The 12,849-nt window shown below is 31.3% G+C and overlaps 1 protein-coding gene across 1 annotated transcript; it reads right to left on the bottom strand.

Annotated features, from left to right (window-relative positions):
• Positions 1–453: 453 nt before the first annotated feature.
• Positions 454–2,139, bottom strand: LOC108487297 (transcription factor MYB14-like). Its single transcript, XM_017791601.2, has 3 exons — positions 1,842–2,139; positions 1,564–1,693; positions 454–1,152 (listed from the first exon to the last, which is right to left on the bottom strand). Exons 1-3 carry the CDS (start codon positions 1,972–1,974, stop codon positions 636–638), a joined length of 780 nt encoding a protein of 259 aa, XP_017647090.1. The 5' UTR covers positions 1,975–2,139; the 3' UTR covers positions 454–635.
• Positions 2,140–12,849: the final 10,710 nt, after the last annotated feature.

Raw genomic sequence — 12,849 nt, 5'->3', positions numbered from 1 at the left:
AGTTTTAATTTGTTTTAATTTTTCAATTTTAATATAATTACTTTTTATTATATTTTTAATTTATGTATTATTTTAATAATTATTTTAGTCACATTATTTATTTATTTTTTGTTTTAATATTTGTTTTTATGTTTTAAATGTATTTGATTTATTATATTTTAAAGTTTTTTATTTAATAAAAAAAGCAAAAAAAATTTAATATGACCGGGCCGGGCCGGGCTGGGCTCGGGCCTACCATTTTTTTCTCGGGTCGGGCTTGGATAAATTTTCAGGCCCATATTTCGGGCCGGGCCTTGAAAACGGGCCAAAATTTTTTATGAACCCGGCCCATGCACACCTCTAACAGTAACTAATGTAATTAATCTCTGTATTTTATAGGTACATTAAAGGGATAATTAAATAGCAATTAATGAAGTGGAGTTAGTATTTGACAAGCACACGCATTAATTATAGTTTCCTTTTGACAATCACTTGGTCAGTGCCGCCCAAATTATTCTATTTTGGAAGAGTAATTTGCAAGTTTTGACAATATCAAGATCGATACATTTTTCTTTTTTTCATTTTATTCTACTCCAATCTGAATAATCAAAGAAACTAAAGGGTTACCACTAAAGTTAATTACAAAAATAGGCAACTCAAAATTCAGGTAGTTCAGGTAAATCCGCTGCTCTGGTGAAAAGATTATACCAAAAATCCATGTTAGCATCGGTATCATAAAGATTGGAACCACAGCCATTCACTGTTTCCAATGCTGGTAATGGAGGAGGCGGAGAGCTTGGGAAATATTGGTCCGAACCAACCACTCGGAAATCGGCGGCCATGCTTGAGTTATCAGCCGATAATACTTCGGACCAGAAGTTTTCATCGATTTCAGAGACGTCTTCGTTGGTTTCAGTGTTGGTGGTGAAGGTGTTGCTGTTGCTGTTGTTTTCGCTTGTGGAAACGTCGCTGCTGGATTGTGGTGGGGAAACTGGACTGTAAATTGTCACGGGTTGTTGTTCTCTTTTGATGTCTTCGGAAGGATCAATAGGTTGTCGGTTATTGGCATTGGACCCATGGCTGTGTTTGAGCCTCTTCTTCAAGTGGGTGTGCCATACGTTTTTAATTTCGTTGTCCGTTCTTCCCGGTAACCTCGCCGCAATTGCCGACCATCTGAAACAAAAACGAGAATCAGAATCTTGGCTTGGGGCAGTGATGAAATAAAAGATGGAAAACGGGGTTTGTTTTTTAGTGTTTAAGTGCAGTAACCAAAGTGATGATCTTGTTTGATATTTTAAGTGTTTTTTGTTTTTTTGGGAACTTTGAATCGTGTTGATAATAAACATAGTGACAATCGCGGCAAGGAATCTTTTCAGTCCCACACGTTTCTATGCTTATATTTAATTAATAACCAAATAGAAATTAAAAATGGTTAGCAGACCGATGGGGTATTATTAAAAAACAGCATATTCCGATATCTTGAATTATTATATATATATATATATGAAGAGAAGATCAATCTAGTTGTCAAGATCTTAAGTCATGATGAAGTTAAGTTGGATCTGAGGAAGAAAGGGATATTACCTATTACCAAGCATTTCATGTAAGTTGATAATGGTATCCTCTTCTTCCCTGGTGAAATTCCCTCGTTTAATGTCTGGCCTCAAATAGTTGGTCCATCGTAGTCTGCAACTCTTTCCACACCTCAATAGACCTGGAAAAAGACAAGCAAAACAACAACAACAGAAAGACATGAAACAAGATGAGAAAAAAGATCGGAACCCATAAATACTAAAATTACAAATGATCAAGACGATGAAGTTGCATGTATGTTTGTTTGGATTTTAAACCAAGTAACTTACCAGCTTGTTTGGGGAGAGCACGCCAGTTGCCATGGCCGTGGAGTTGAATGTAATTGATAAGAATCTGATCTTCTTCAGGGGTCCAAGGACCTTTCTTCAATCCCATTTTCTCACAGCATGGAGCTCTCACCATTCTTCTTTCTCTTTCTCTCTCCTTGAGCTCTGTTTGGAGATGGCTAGAGAAATGATTCAAAGCTGAAAATAACAGTATATATAGGGGCTGCGTACATATTAGTGTCGACGCAAAAACACCTAAAATCAAAGTTGTGCTGTACAAAGAAGTCCATACTGTACTATTATAAAAGTATATTCATAGATTTACTTTTTAGTTTTCTTTAAATGCCGTATGAAATAAAATATATCAAAAAGTGATTGTTAATATTATCATTCCAACTTCAAATCTATTATTATTTTTATTTATTTTGTGATGTACACTCCTTATTTCCAAATTTTACTTCACATTTTAAAATTTCTTTTATTAATTTAACTATCAACTTAAGTTTTAATATTAGATGGAGTAGATTTTAAACATTTCCATCAATTTGATATCTATTGGACTGCTTTATTCTTCCTTCATTTTTTTTATTAATTTAATTCTCAACTTATTACCAAAATTATCCATGTATTACATATTATAAAAATATTTTATGTCATACTCAATGATTTTTTACTTAAATAATATAAAATAATAATTAATTACAAAAAATGTATGAAAAACTGATTAATTACGCAAATAGGCATTTGTTACAGTGTTCTAATGGTGCTACTTGACATATTGGCGGCACTAGACTCAAATTTGATAATATTAAAACTTTAAGGACTTGATCTGTGAATTTCCTGTTTTGATTGGCAGCTGAAAGAAAAAAGGCTCTAAGGATGTGTCTCACAATGTGGCGGCACCAAACTTTAAATAAAGTAAATTACTTCATATACCTCCCTTATTTATTATTATCTTTTATTTCCCTTTAACATAAAAAATAGAGAGGCCTCTTACCAAAAAGTATTTTTATAAAAAGCTTACTTCAACCGAAAATAAACTTTATTTATTTTTCAAAAATAATTATAATTTTATTATCAAATTGATTTACTGAACACAATATAAAATTATCATTATAAAGCTTCGAAAAATCTTTTATGTATAAATTATAATTATTAGTTAAATTTATAGTTTCCAAATATAATGTTAGCAAAATAAAACTATTATAATTTATAATTTGATTATCAATTTGATTTACGGACACAATATAAAATTATAATTATAAAAGCTTTAGAAAAATCTTATTATGTATCAAATATAATTATTAGTTAAATTTATAGTTTCCAAATATAATGTGAGTGAAAGAAAACTATTATGAATACTATTAACGGCTATGTTAGACATAATATGAATAAAAAATTAGTTTTAAAAAATAAATAAAATTTATTTTTAGTTTGAATCGACTTATTTTACAAAAATACTTTTTGATAGAAATTTTTTTTTTGGACTAATTGGTAAGAGTACTCTTTATTTTTAATGTTAAAAGGGAATAAAAGAAAATAATAAACAAGGGGGTTTACGAAGCAATTTACCCTATTTAAAGTTTGGTGCCGCCACCGTTTAAAGCTTTTTTCCAGCTACCAATCAAAATGGGAAATATACAGATCAGATTCCTGAATATTTTAGGTCATCACATTTTAGTCTGATGCCGTCAATATATCAAGCGACACCGTCAGAACACTGTAACAAAAGCCTATTTTTGTAATTAATATGTTTCCCATACCTTTTCGTAATTATTTATTTTTTAAATTATTTGGGTAAAAAAGCCTATACTCAAGCTACCATTCAATTCTTAAGCTAACGATAAGTTGATGAACGAATGTGATTTATACAATAATAATATTTTAAAACTCAATTAAAATTTTTAAAATTTAAGATTCAATTTAAAATTTTATAAAATTTTTGTGCAATTAATTTTTTTAAATACTTTCCAATAAGATATCCTCAACCAAAAATTTGAAGAAATCTCTTTTGTTGATTACATCTTTACTATATTTAAGCTCTTGATTAAGTTACTACTATGAGTCGATTGAATATCAACTCAATTGAAAATTGACTAAATTCTCATTTTTTACAAAGTAATAAATATAGCTTTAACGTGTTTCTCAACATAAATTTTGAAGGACATTAACATTTTATGGGATTTGAACTTTTTTAGCCAATTTTTTATAAATATATTTTTACATGATCTCTTTCAACTCATCGTGGGTGTGTCATAATCTAGTATATATCAAAATTTCTCTCCTATTGAAGTCTGCGATGGGTCGGTCCAATGTTCAAAATAAAATTGGAGAGGGGGGATAATCTAAATATCATAATGTATTAATATTAATTGATACTATGACCGTTCTAGTCCTTAGATGTTACCAAGTAGTTTAGGTTCTGTTTCGGTCAAGATTGTGGTGCGCTTTGATTGTTTCGATGTGTTTCGGCCAATGCTAGTTTGTATCAGTCCATACCTGTTGATACAAAATTTTAATACTTTAAACATAATTTTAATTTTTTTATCTTAAGCATTTTATTTTTTATAATTATATTTAAAATTAAAATAAAATTATTAAATTAAGTTATTCAATCTAATTAATAATTTTAACATTTATATTTGGATATAAATATATTTATATAGAAGTAATTGAAATATATTTGCATGTTTATATAGTATATAATTTATTAAGAAAATAAAAATTAGACTATAAATATGAAATATATATAAAAAAATATTGATAAACTTAAAATGACAGATTAAAATATACCAATATCAATCGGGGTCATCCATGCAACACTGGATATCTTAGGCGTAATGATAAATAAAAAATCAATGGGTACTATTAACAACATATTTGATTAGTTGATATAATCATAGTTGAAGATATAATATTACTATATTTTGGTACAGAAAATTAAAATATAAATTTAGGGAACCAAATTTGAAATAATCAAAAAGCTTGACTAAGTCTTTAATATTTTAATCAATTAATACCATCTCAATTAAACAAATTTAAACAACCCAATATATTATTATTAAAAATATTATGTATACTTAACAAAAAAATTAAAAACTAAAATAAATAATAGATACATATACAAATAGAATCTTTTAGTAATTTAATAATTTTTCTTATTCTTTTTATTATTCATAGTGTAAAGATGTTGTAATCAAAGTATTCTTCGTTGACAGTAATAATTATTCCATTTATTATGGGTGCTCTTCAAGAAGTTAACGATTGGTCATAAAAAATGTTCTATTCTAAACTTGATCGCGAGCCGGGTCGATGCAAAATTTTAAGCCCACTTTTTAGGCTTGGGCCCTGCTTGACCCAAAAATGGTTTTAAAATTCTGTCAGGCTCGATCTAAATTAAAAATGCTAAACTTGAGCTTGACCCGGCTCACCAGTATTAATTTTTTATATAAAAATAAATTTAAAAAATATAATACATTAAATGCACTAAAAATATTAAAATAAATATTTCTCAACAAATTGAAAATATATTAAAAAAGTCTTTATACTCAAATAACATTAAGATAGTTGCAACTTAGCAAGCAAATGGCTCTAAAATAGTAGCAAAATTAACAATAAAACAAAAGTTATACAATGTCCAAACAATAACAACAAAGTAGTAGCAATATAATTGTAAAATGACAGTAAAACAACAACAAAAAATACCAGAAAAAAAGTATAGGCTAATTCAGGCCGAGTTTGGGCCAAAAAATCCTACCCGAGGCCCGACCCCTTTAGAAAATAAGCCTTATTTTTTATTTAAGTCCATTTTTCAGGCCTATTTTTTGCCCAAACCTTCTCACTTTTCAAGCGAGTTTTTGGGTCTGGACAGGTGACTTAACCCATGATAATTTATTCCCATGAGCAAAGGATCAAACCATCGACCACATAATTAAGAGATGAAGTAAATAATCATCACACCATACCTCATAGTTTTGTTTTTGTAGAATTTTCTTTTTCACCATCTCTTTGAAGGAGTTACTCATGTAATTAGAAAACTACCCACTTCTCACAATTAACCGGTTATTCATTTTCTCAATTTTTTCAAGAATCTTATATTTTTATTGTAAAATATATATATATATATATATATATATTTCTTAATCTGTACTTGATTTCTATTATGATTTTGTAGATATTAAATTTATTACATTTTATTATATTTTAATACATATTACATATTATTGTTATGTTTTATTACTCACCAAGTAATCATGTTTTACACTAATTTATATTTTTATATCACATGCATTGAGTTGTAATAATAAAGATATTTATATGTTTTACCTTTTCGTATAATATATATTTTAAAATTATTCACTACCTATAAATATATCAATTTCAGTATTATTAGTTAAGATTAAGTACTTAGGGTGGAATTTTATTATGTACATTAAAATAGTTTTTATTTATTTATTGTGTTTTATATTCATTTGCTTTTATATTATTATTATTCGGATATATATTTATAATTAGAAAATGTGATATAAGATGCCTTGGCCGCAACCATGTTTTTGTCCTTTCTCTGAGTTTTGTTTTTATGTATAAATATAAAATTTCCCAACAATTAAAAAGATTGTTGTTTATTGAATAATGAAATGCCAAATTGATGCCAATGCCATCACAGCCCTTTAATCGATGAAGCTACAATAAGTAATGTTGAATTTGAGTATAAAGTTTTATAATTCGAATGAAAAATTATAAGAATCCAAAAATATATACGTTAGAATTTAATAAATGTACTTCAAATCCAATTGTAAATATCTACAGCCTAAACCTCTAATATAAAATTTTAATTTTAATTTAATTTAAAATTATACCTACAATTATTATTAAAATTAATCATTATAAGTAATAAACTGAATAACACTTATGTCTAACATTTCGGTGTTCTAATAAGCTAAATTTTTTTCGTTAACCTAATATCTTATTGGCCAATAACTAAGTATAAATTGTGCGCATTATAGATTGTCCAAGGGCCTTGCCCAACGAAATAGAGCTAAGTGTCTTATGTCAATCATGAAAATAAGACATTATTTAAACTATTCGAGGAGACATTAAAATAAAAACTGCTCCTTCACTTAGCCAGAAGGTTTACACTCTAATTGCCTTTTCTTAAAGTATATTGAATTTATGTAACACTCCAAATCCGACCTAAACGTTATGGCCAAATTCGGAGGTGTCACATGAAATGGGTTGGAAAATCGTTGTCGTTAAGTTAAAATCTTTCCAATTTATTAGCCTTTCTCGCCCTTATTAATTTCAAAGCTCTCTTTCATTTGAGCATTTAGAAAACATGTTTTTAGATAAAAACCGTTTTAGTGAAAAGTAAGTTAAATCCAAACCCAAAAACTCAACCAAACAGTTTTAAACAGTCCAGGGAGTCCCAGAAAAATACAACTCTCAAATCTCAATGCCAAGCTTAAATAAAACTATAAACAAAATAAAATAAGATAGTTATGGCGAGTGGTCACCGTCAAGTCCCCTGCTGCGGCGATCAAAGAGTGGATTACCTGAACAGAAAAAACAGAAAGGAGTGAGTTTACGTAAACTCAGTGTGTAACCCCACAGAATTAAGCATGCACACAATAAAGAGTCAGAATGAATCAAATACAAATTCGGGGCTAAGCCCATCACAGATACAGATGCATATTCGAGCCTAAGCCCATTGCAGATACAGATACATATTTGGGGCTAAGCCCATCTCAGATATAGATATAGATATACACATCAGAATCAGAAATCAAATATCCAACCCCTTCCTCTACATACCATCTCCGGCCATCCCTACACATCATTGGGGTTTAAAACACCCACCTAGCCTTACACATCATGTGGGGTTTAAAACACTCACCCAGCCTTACACATCATAATGTACTGATACGGCACATATCAGAAATAACAGATATATTGCAGCCATGCTGCCACATATTAGGCATAATCTGCTTTTCAGACACTTCCTCCAAAAATATATCATCCCAACCCCAAAAATCAGATATCAGAACATACATACAGAATTTATAAATAATCATGCTTTCAACAACAGAAAATAGACAATCATACTAGTTAATCATCAAACATGCTTAGAATAACATATCAGTCAATCAAATCATACAATTTAGGGTTTAGTCAGCCCTTACCGAGCCTATAGTAGGTCCACAATTGTTTGGGACAACTCGTGCAACCCTAGGGAAAAATTCAAATAAATGGACCCACATACCTGTGTGGCTTGCCCATGTGGGCCCACACACCTAGATTGACCTTACTCGTGTGGATCACACAGCCGACCCAGATATCACATGCCCTTGTGGCGTGCTTATGTAGGCCCACACGCCCAATTTGGCGTAACCCGCGTGGCCCACACGGCTACACCTCAGCCATCATATGGTCGTGTCTTGCGCACGGCTTGGCCTTTGTTGATCACATGGCCATGTTGACGCACACGGCCTACCACACGGGCGACCACACGCCCGTGTGGCATTGACAGTGGCCTTTTTTGGCTTTTGTCAAAAGCTCGATTTCTGTGTTTCGAGTACACACCTGGTACGTTTTTTATGTGGAGACACTCGCTGAACCATACAACACCTAAGATTGATCATCATAAACATTGGATTAGACTTTTAAAATTGAACTAAAATCTCCACAACGAGCTATTCACCCCTCAAGTGACAACCCTTTACCTTCGATCGAACAAAGTCAATTCCTACAAAACTATGTCCCCGACGAGCGATTTCGAGTTCCTGAATCCTCTCCTGACGGTAAAACGACAACCCTTGATAACGAACTTTAATAAACGAGGCCGAATTACCTTACCCAAACTCACCGAATCGAATCACAAATGGTGTTAAACAGAAAAGAGCCACAGTAACCAACAGGCCTCACTGATTAGCTAGCAATTACAGTTCAAAAATCAAAAAGAAAAAGAAGAGGAAGACAAATGAGAGAAGAAAAAAGCAAAGAGGAGAGCAATAGAGAAAAGAACGTTAGTTTTTTTTCGGGAAATTTGGGAAAAAATTTCAAACTGTACAATCTTCAGCAATCTGATAACCTCCATAATTTTCCTCTCACAATCCCACTAACTCACAACCATCTCAGTATTTCAGCCCCACCCAAATTCTATTGAACGACTGAGCAAAAATAATACCCACACTTACACAGGGATTCGAACTCAGGATCTCCACACAACACACTGACTCCCTTACCACCTGAACCAGCAGGCTCATTCTGATGTGGTTTTGTAAATAATTAACTATAAGCTCACTCCTACAAAGCAAGGCTTAGACCAAAAGAAAATATCAAAATTTTCCCAAGCTAAAGCTTGAACTTAGGGCACAAACACACACCCAGAACACTTAACCACTGAAGCAGATGCACAGTTGTGTCACATTTTCACAAAAGCAGAAATAAAAATTTTGGGGGGTTACAATTTCAATTGTTCAAATAATAGTTTGAAGTATCTTGTAGTCATCTATTATAGTCGAAACTTTAGAATTTACAACATTAGCAATAAAACTAATAGCATTCTTTTCAAGCTCAAGATTATTGACATGTAAATTCAAAAGTTGAAGGTCATCTCTCAATGCCCATATTTCAATCTCAACACTTGTTATAAACAGAGTATGGAAAAAATACCTCGAGAACAACTTGTTGCAAGAGGTGTGTATAGACATATTTGATCAAATAGTGGAAATTACAAGATCTGCATCACTTGGGGGTGTGATTTTCATTACAAGTGTTGGCATGTCATATAGTGAAGAAGGTGCTTTTGATGTATCGAATCCATTTCCAAAATGATATGATGAAGAGTATGCACTTGAATAATCATTGGAAAGGGAGACATGACGAATCCGATTAAGTGGGTAGTTTCGATAGGCAGTTGCAACTTGTCAGGCTTGATAAGTTTAGAAACTTGGGTACCAACTCAATGATGTGCACATTAACGATTTGTTAGTACATGCCATTATCTAATATGAGAATATTTTTGTTCCATATATAAACATGGTTGATCGATCTACCTAAATTTTTATATATATGCCTATGATTATTGAAATTTATTATCTTGGAAAAATAACCCATCAATGGTATGTTGAGCATGGTCATCCCATAGAGAAATATAATAATCATGCTTTTTGAGCCAATATTTTTTCTAACCCCTTAAATCAATTGTAACACTCGGTTACCATTATTAACCCAAAATTGGGGAAAGTTAGGATTAAATTGAAAGGACTAGTAAACTATCAGCCTCCGTCGAGAAATTTGAAAGTTTTAATGGTTAAATTGTGAATAGTTGGATTCTAGTTCCAGTTTAGTTAGATTGGAATCTGCTAGTTCCATAATGGGAGATAACATGATTAAGAATGGATGATTGAAATGGCTGGTGAGGATCGTGCTTGAGGAGTATATATATAGGTGTGAGTGGAGACAGAATTTTCTCAATTCTACTTATAAATCTTTTTCTCTCCATAGCATCATCTTCTTCAGTTGTTTTGAAATAGAAGGGGATGCAGCTGAAGGAAGCTTTACATGTTGCAGCAATCGCATAAATTAAAGTTTGGTAGTAGAGAAATTGAAGAACTGGTAAGCTTCTTTACCTCTTTGTACTCGTGGATTGAAGAAAGAAGTAGAGTAAGAACTCTTAAAAACTTTAATATAATGATGAATTTTGAATTTTAAGGGTTGAACACCTTTAATTTAACCGATAAATGGTTGTCATGGTTAGCTGCTAGGACAAAGGAGGCTCTAGAGTTTGGACAAGCTAAGTTGACAATGATAAGGAAACGAGATGAGTTTCTATACTCCATTTCCTAGGATGCTTAGTAGCTAGCTTGATTCTGTGTTAAGTTTTATGATGATGATGAATGTACTCTTTTGATTGTGAATGAAAAGCTTGTATGAAATATTTAGGTTATCATGTTTAAAAGAATAGCATACTCCATGTTGGTATGTAAGTGAAATGCATATATTGCATGATTATAATTGTAGGAAAATAATTGATGGGATATATAGAGTTAAGAAGAAAAAATAGGTAATTCTATTAGATACTGCCATATGGTATTGTTGAGTGTAAATTGTGATGTACAGAGCTCCGAGCCTTGAGGAGAGGATATTGCGGTGTTCAAGCATCAAGGTTAAGAACAAAAGAATGGAGGAATGGGAGGAAGAATTAGGGAAAATGGAATTTCGTTAATATATCATCTATAACAGCTTACCAGGCGAAGTCTTGGTATCTGATTATTATTTAGAATGTTTTTGTGAATGAAGTGTAAAGATGAGTAAGTAAATTGTTTTTTTTTTTGTTAAGTATAGAATTCTTTGTATGCGCCATTAGGTGAATTCTTAGATTGGAGAAGATTTATGGTTTGACGGACTCTTCCGTTAAGTGTACGCCACCCAGATACTTTGGCAAACTTGCTTGGTTTACTGTTGAATGGATTTATTTATTATTAAATAAGGAAAATTAGTTAGTTAAATTGAGACTTAGTTAGAATGGAACTAAGCTACTATAGGTGAAAAGACTTAATTTTTTATAAGAGCACTTAATCATGAGAATCAAGAGTATTAGTGGAATTATCTGATTTTTTTACTAAACCTTGTCTCCGTGCTTAAGTTTATAAAGATAACAGTACCTTTATAAAAAACCTTTACGTTTTCTTTGTCTTCATATTTCCTCCTTGATCTTTTTTGCATTTTCTGAAAACCAAAGTCCAGAAAACCAGTTGGGTTTGCTATAGTCAGCCAAATTATAAGTTTTCCATAGCTCTCTGGTAATTACTGATGAATCTTAGGTTATTTTTAAGGCTATTTACGTGTTTTCGATTCTGCATGCATAAGTTTCAGACTGGTGTGTAAGGAAGGAAACTTCCTAGTTCTAGGTTAAATGTTAATGTTTCGTGCATGCATGTTTAGATTCGATGAAGTAGTAATTTGATATGTTTAAATAACCTTATTCTTAGCTTAAGATGCTACAGAAGGTCTATGTGACAAAGGCAAATGACCTGCTATTTAGACTATGTTATTTTTTTGGTGAGTTGTAATTATCTTTACTTTATAATATTATAAGGTAAGTATTATTACTCTATAAAGGATGATAAGTGTATGTGTGAGTGAAAAATGGTTGTATGTCCAGAGTCATTAGTCTAAGCTCTATATGTCTAGGATAAGAAGTATGGGCCATTTTCATGTTAAGCCACTATCATCTACTTCTGAAAAGAATGATATGATATTATATGAACTGATCTATAGAAATGGAGTTAAAGGAAATATATTATGTAGCCTCCGATAGGGAAGATATATATTGCAAATCAGATTGACATAACACAATTAAACAAGCTACTGAATGATTCTGAAATGAGAGTTATAAGGAGAGAATGTATATGAAAGAAACAAAAACATATGATATAAATTTGACTCTTAACTCTGGGTATGTGGCTGGCATAAAAATGAAATGTCTGAGTTATGATGTGTTGGCATATAGTATTTGCCTATGTGACACGCCATTGGCATACTGAGTCTGTCTGAGTTTTGTATATGCCATTGAGCGTACTCTGTAATGTTGAATGATTCATTTGAAAGATTGGATTGTGCTTTTAAGATTCTACTTAAGATCTCTGTGGAACTTACTAAGTTATTTAAACTTACGTCATTACCCTTTTTCTTCTCAAGCTTACTATTGAAGGAAAACTTTCTAAAGGACTACGCTAGAGGATATCTAGTTGTGAGACATTTGTTTATTTATACTATGCATGACATATGAGGGTGATGTCTAATTATATTTTAAGATGGAATTGTAATTGAAACTTGATTGTTAAACAATGCATTAATGAAATTATCTTTTAAACTTTATTTTAATATTCTATTAAGGTTTAATTCAAACACTGCAAATTATACAAAGTTTTCGCCAGAAATAGTTTTAAAGATGAATGATTTCTAAGTAGTGGCACATCCTATTTGGATCATTCTAAGGGATCGGGTT

Source organism: Gossypium arboreum, chromosome 11, assembly GCF_025698485.1.
Source record: "Gossypium arboreum isolate Shixiya-1 chromosome 11, ASM2569848v2, whole genome shotgun sequence".
NCBI classification, from domain to species: domain Eukaryota; kingdom Viridiplantae; phylum Streptophyta; class Magnoliopsida; order Malvales; family Malvaceae; genus Gossypium; species Gossypium arboreum.
Note: the sequence above shows the minus strand (reverse complement) of the source record. Positions and strands in the feature narration are given on the sequence as shown.

Excerpts from the sequence above, each read along its gene's own strand:
- LOC108487297 (XM_017791601.2), bottom strand. The coding sequence starts at position 1,974 with ATGGTGAGAGCTCCATGCTGTGAGAAAATGGGATTGAAGAAAGGTCCT. Across the intron at positions 1,694-1,841 it reads TGCTCTCCCCAAACAAGCTG|GTCTATTGAGGTGTGGAAAG; the intron begins GTAAGTTACTTG and ends GTCTTTTTCCAG. Across the intron at positions 1,153-1,563 it reads CATGAAATGCTTGGTAATAG|ATGGTCGGCAATTGCGGCGA; the intron begins GTAATATCCCTT and ends TTTTTGTTTCAG.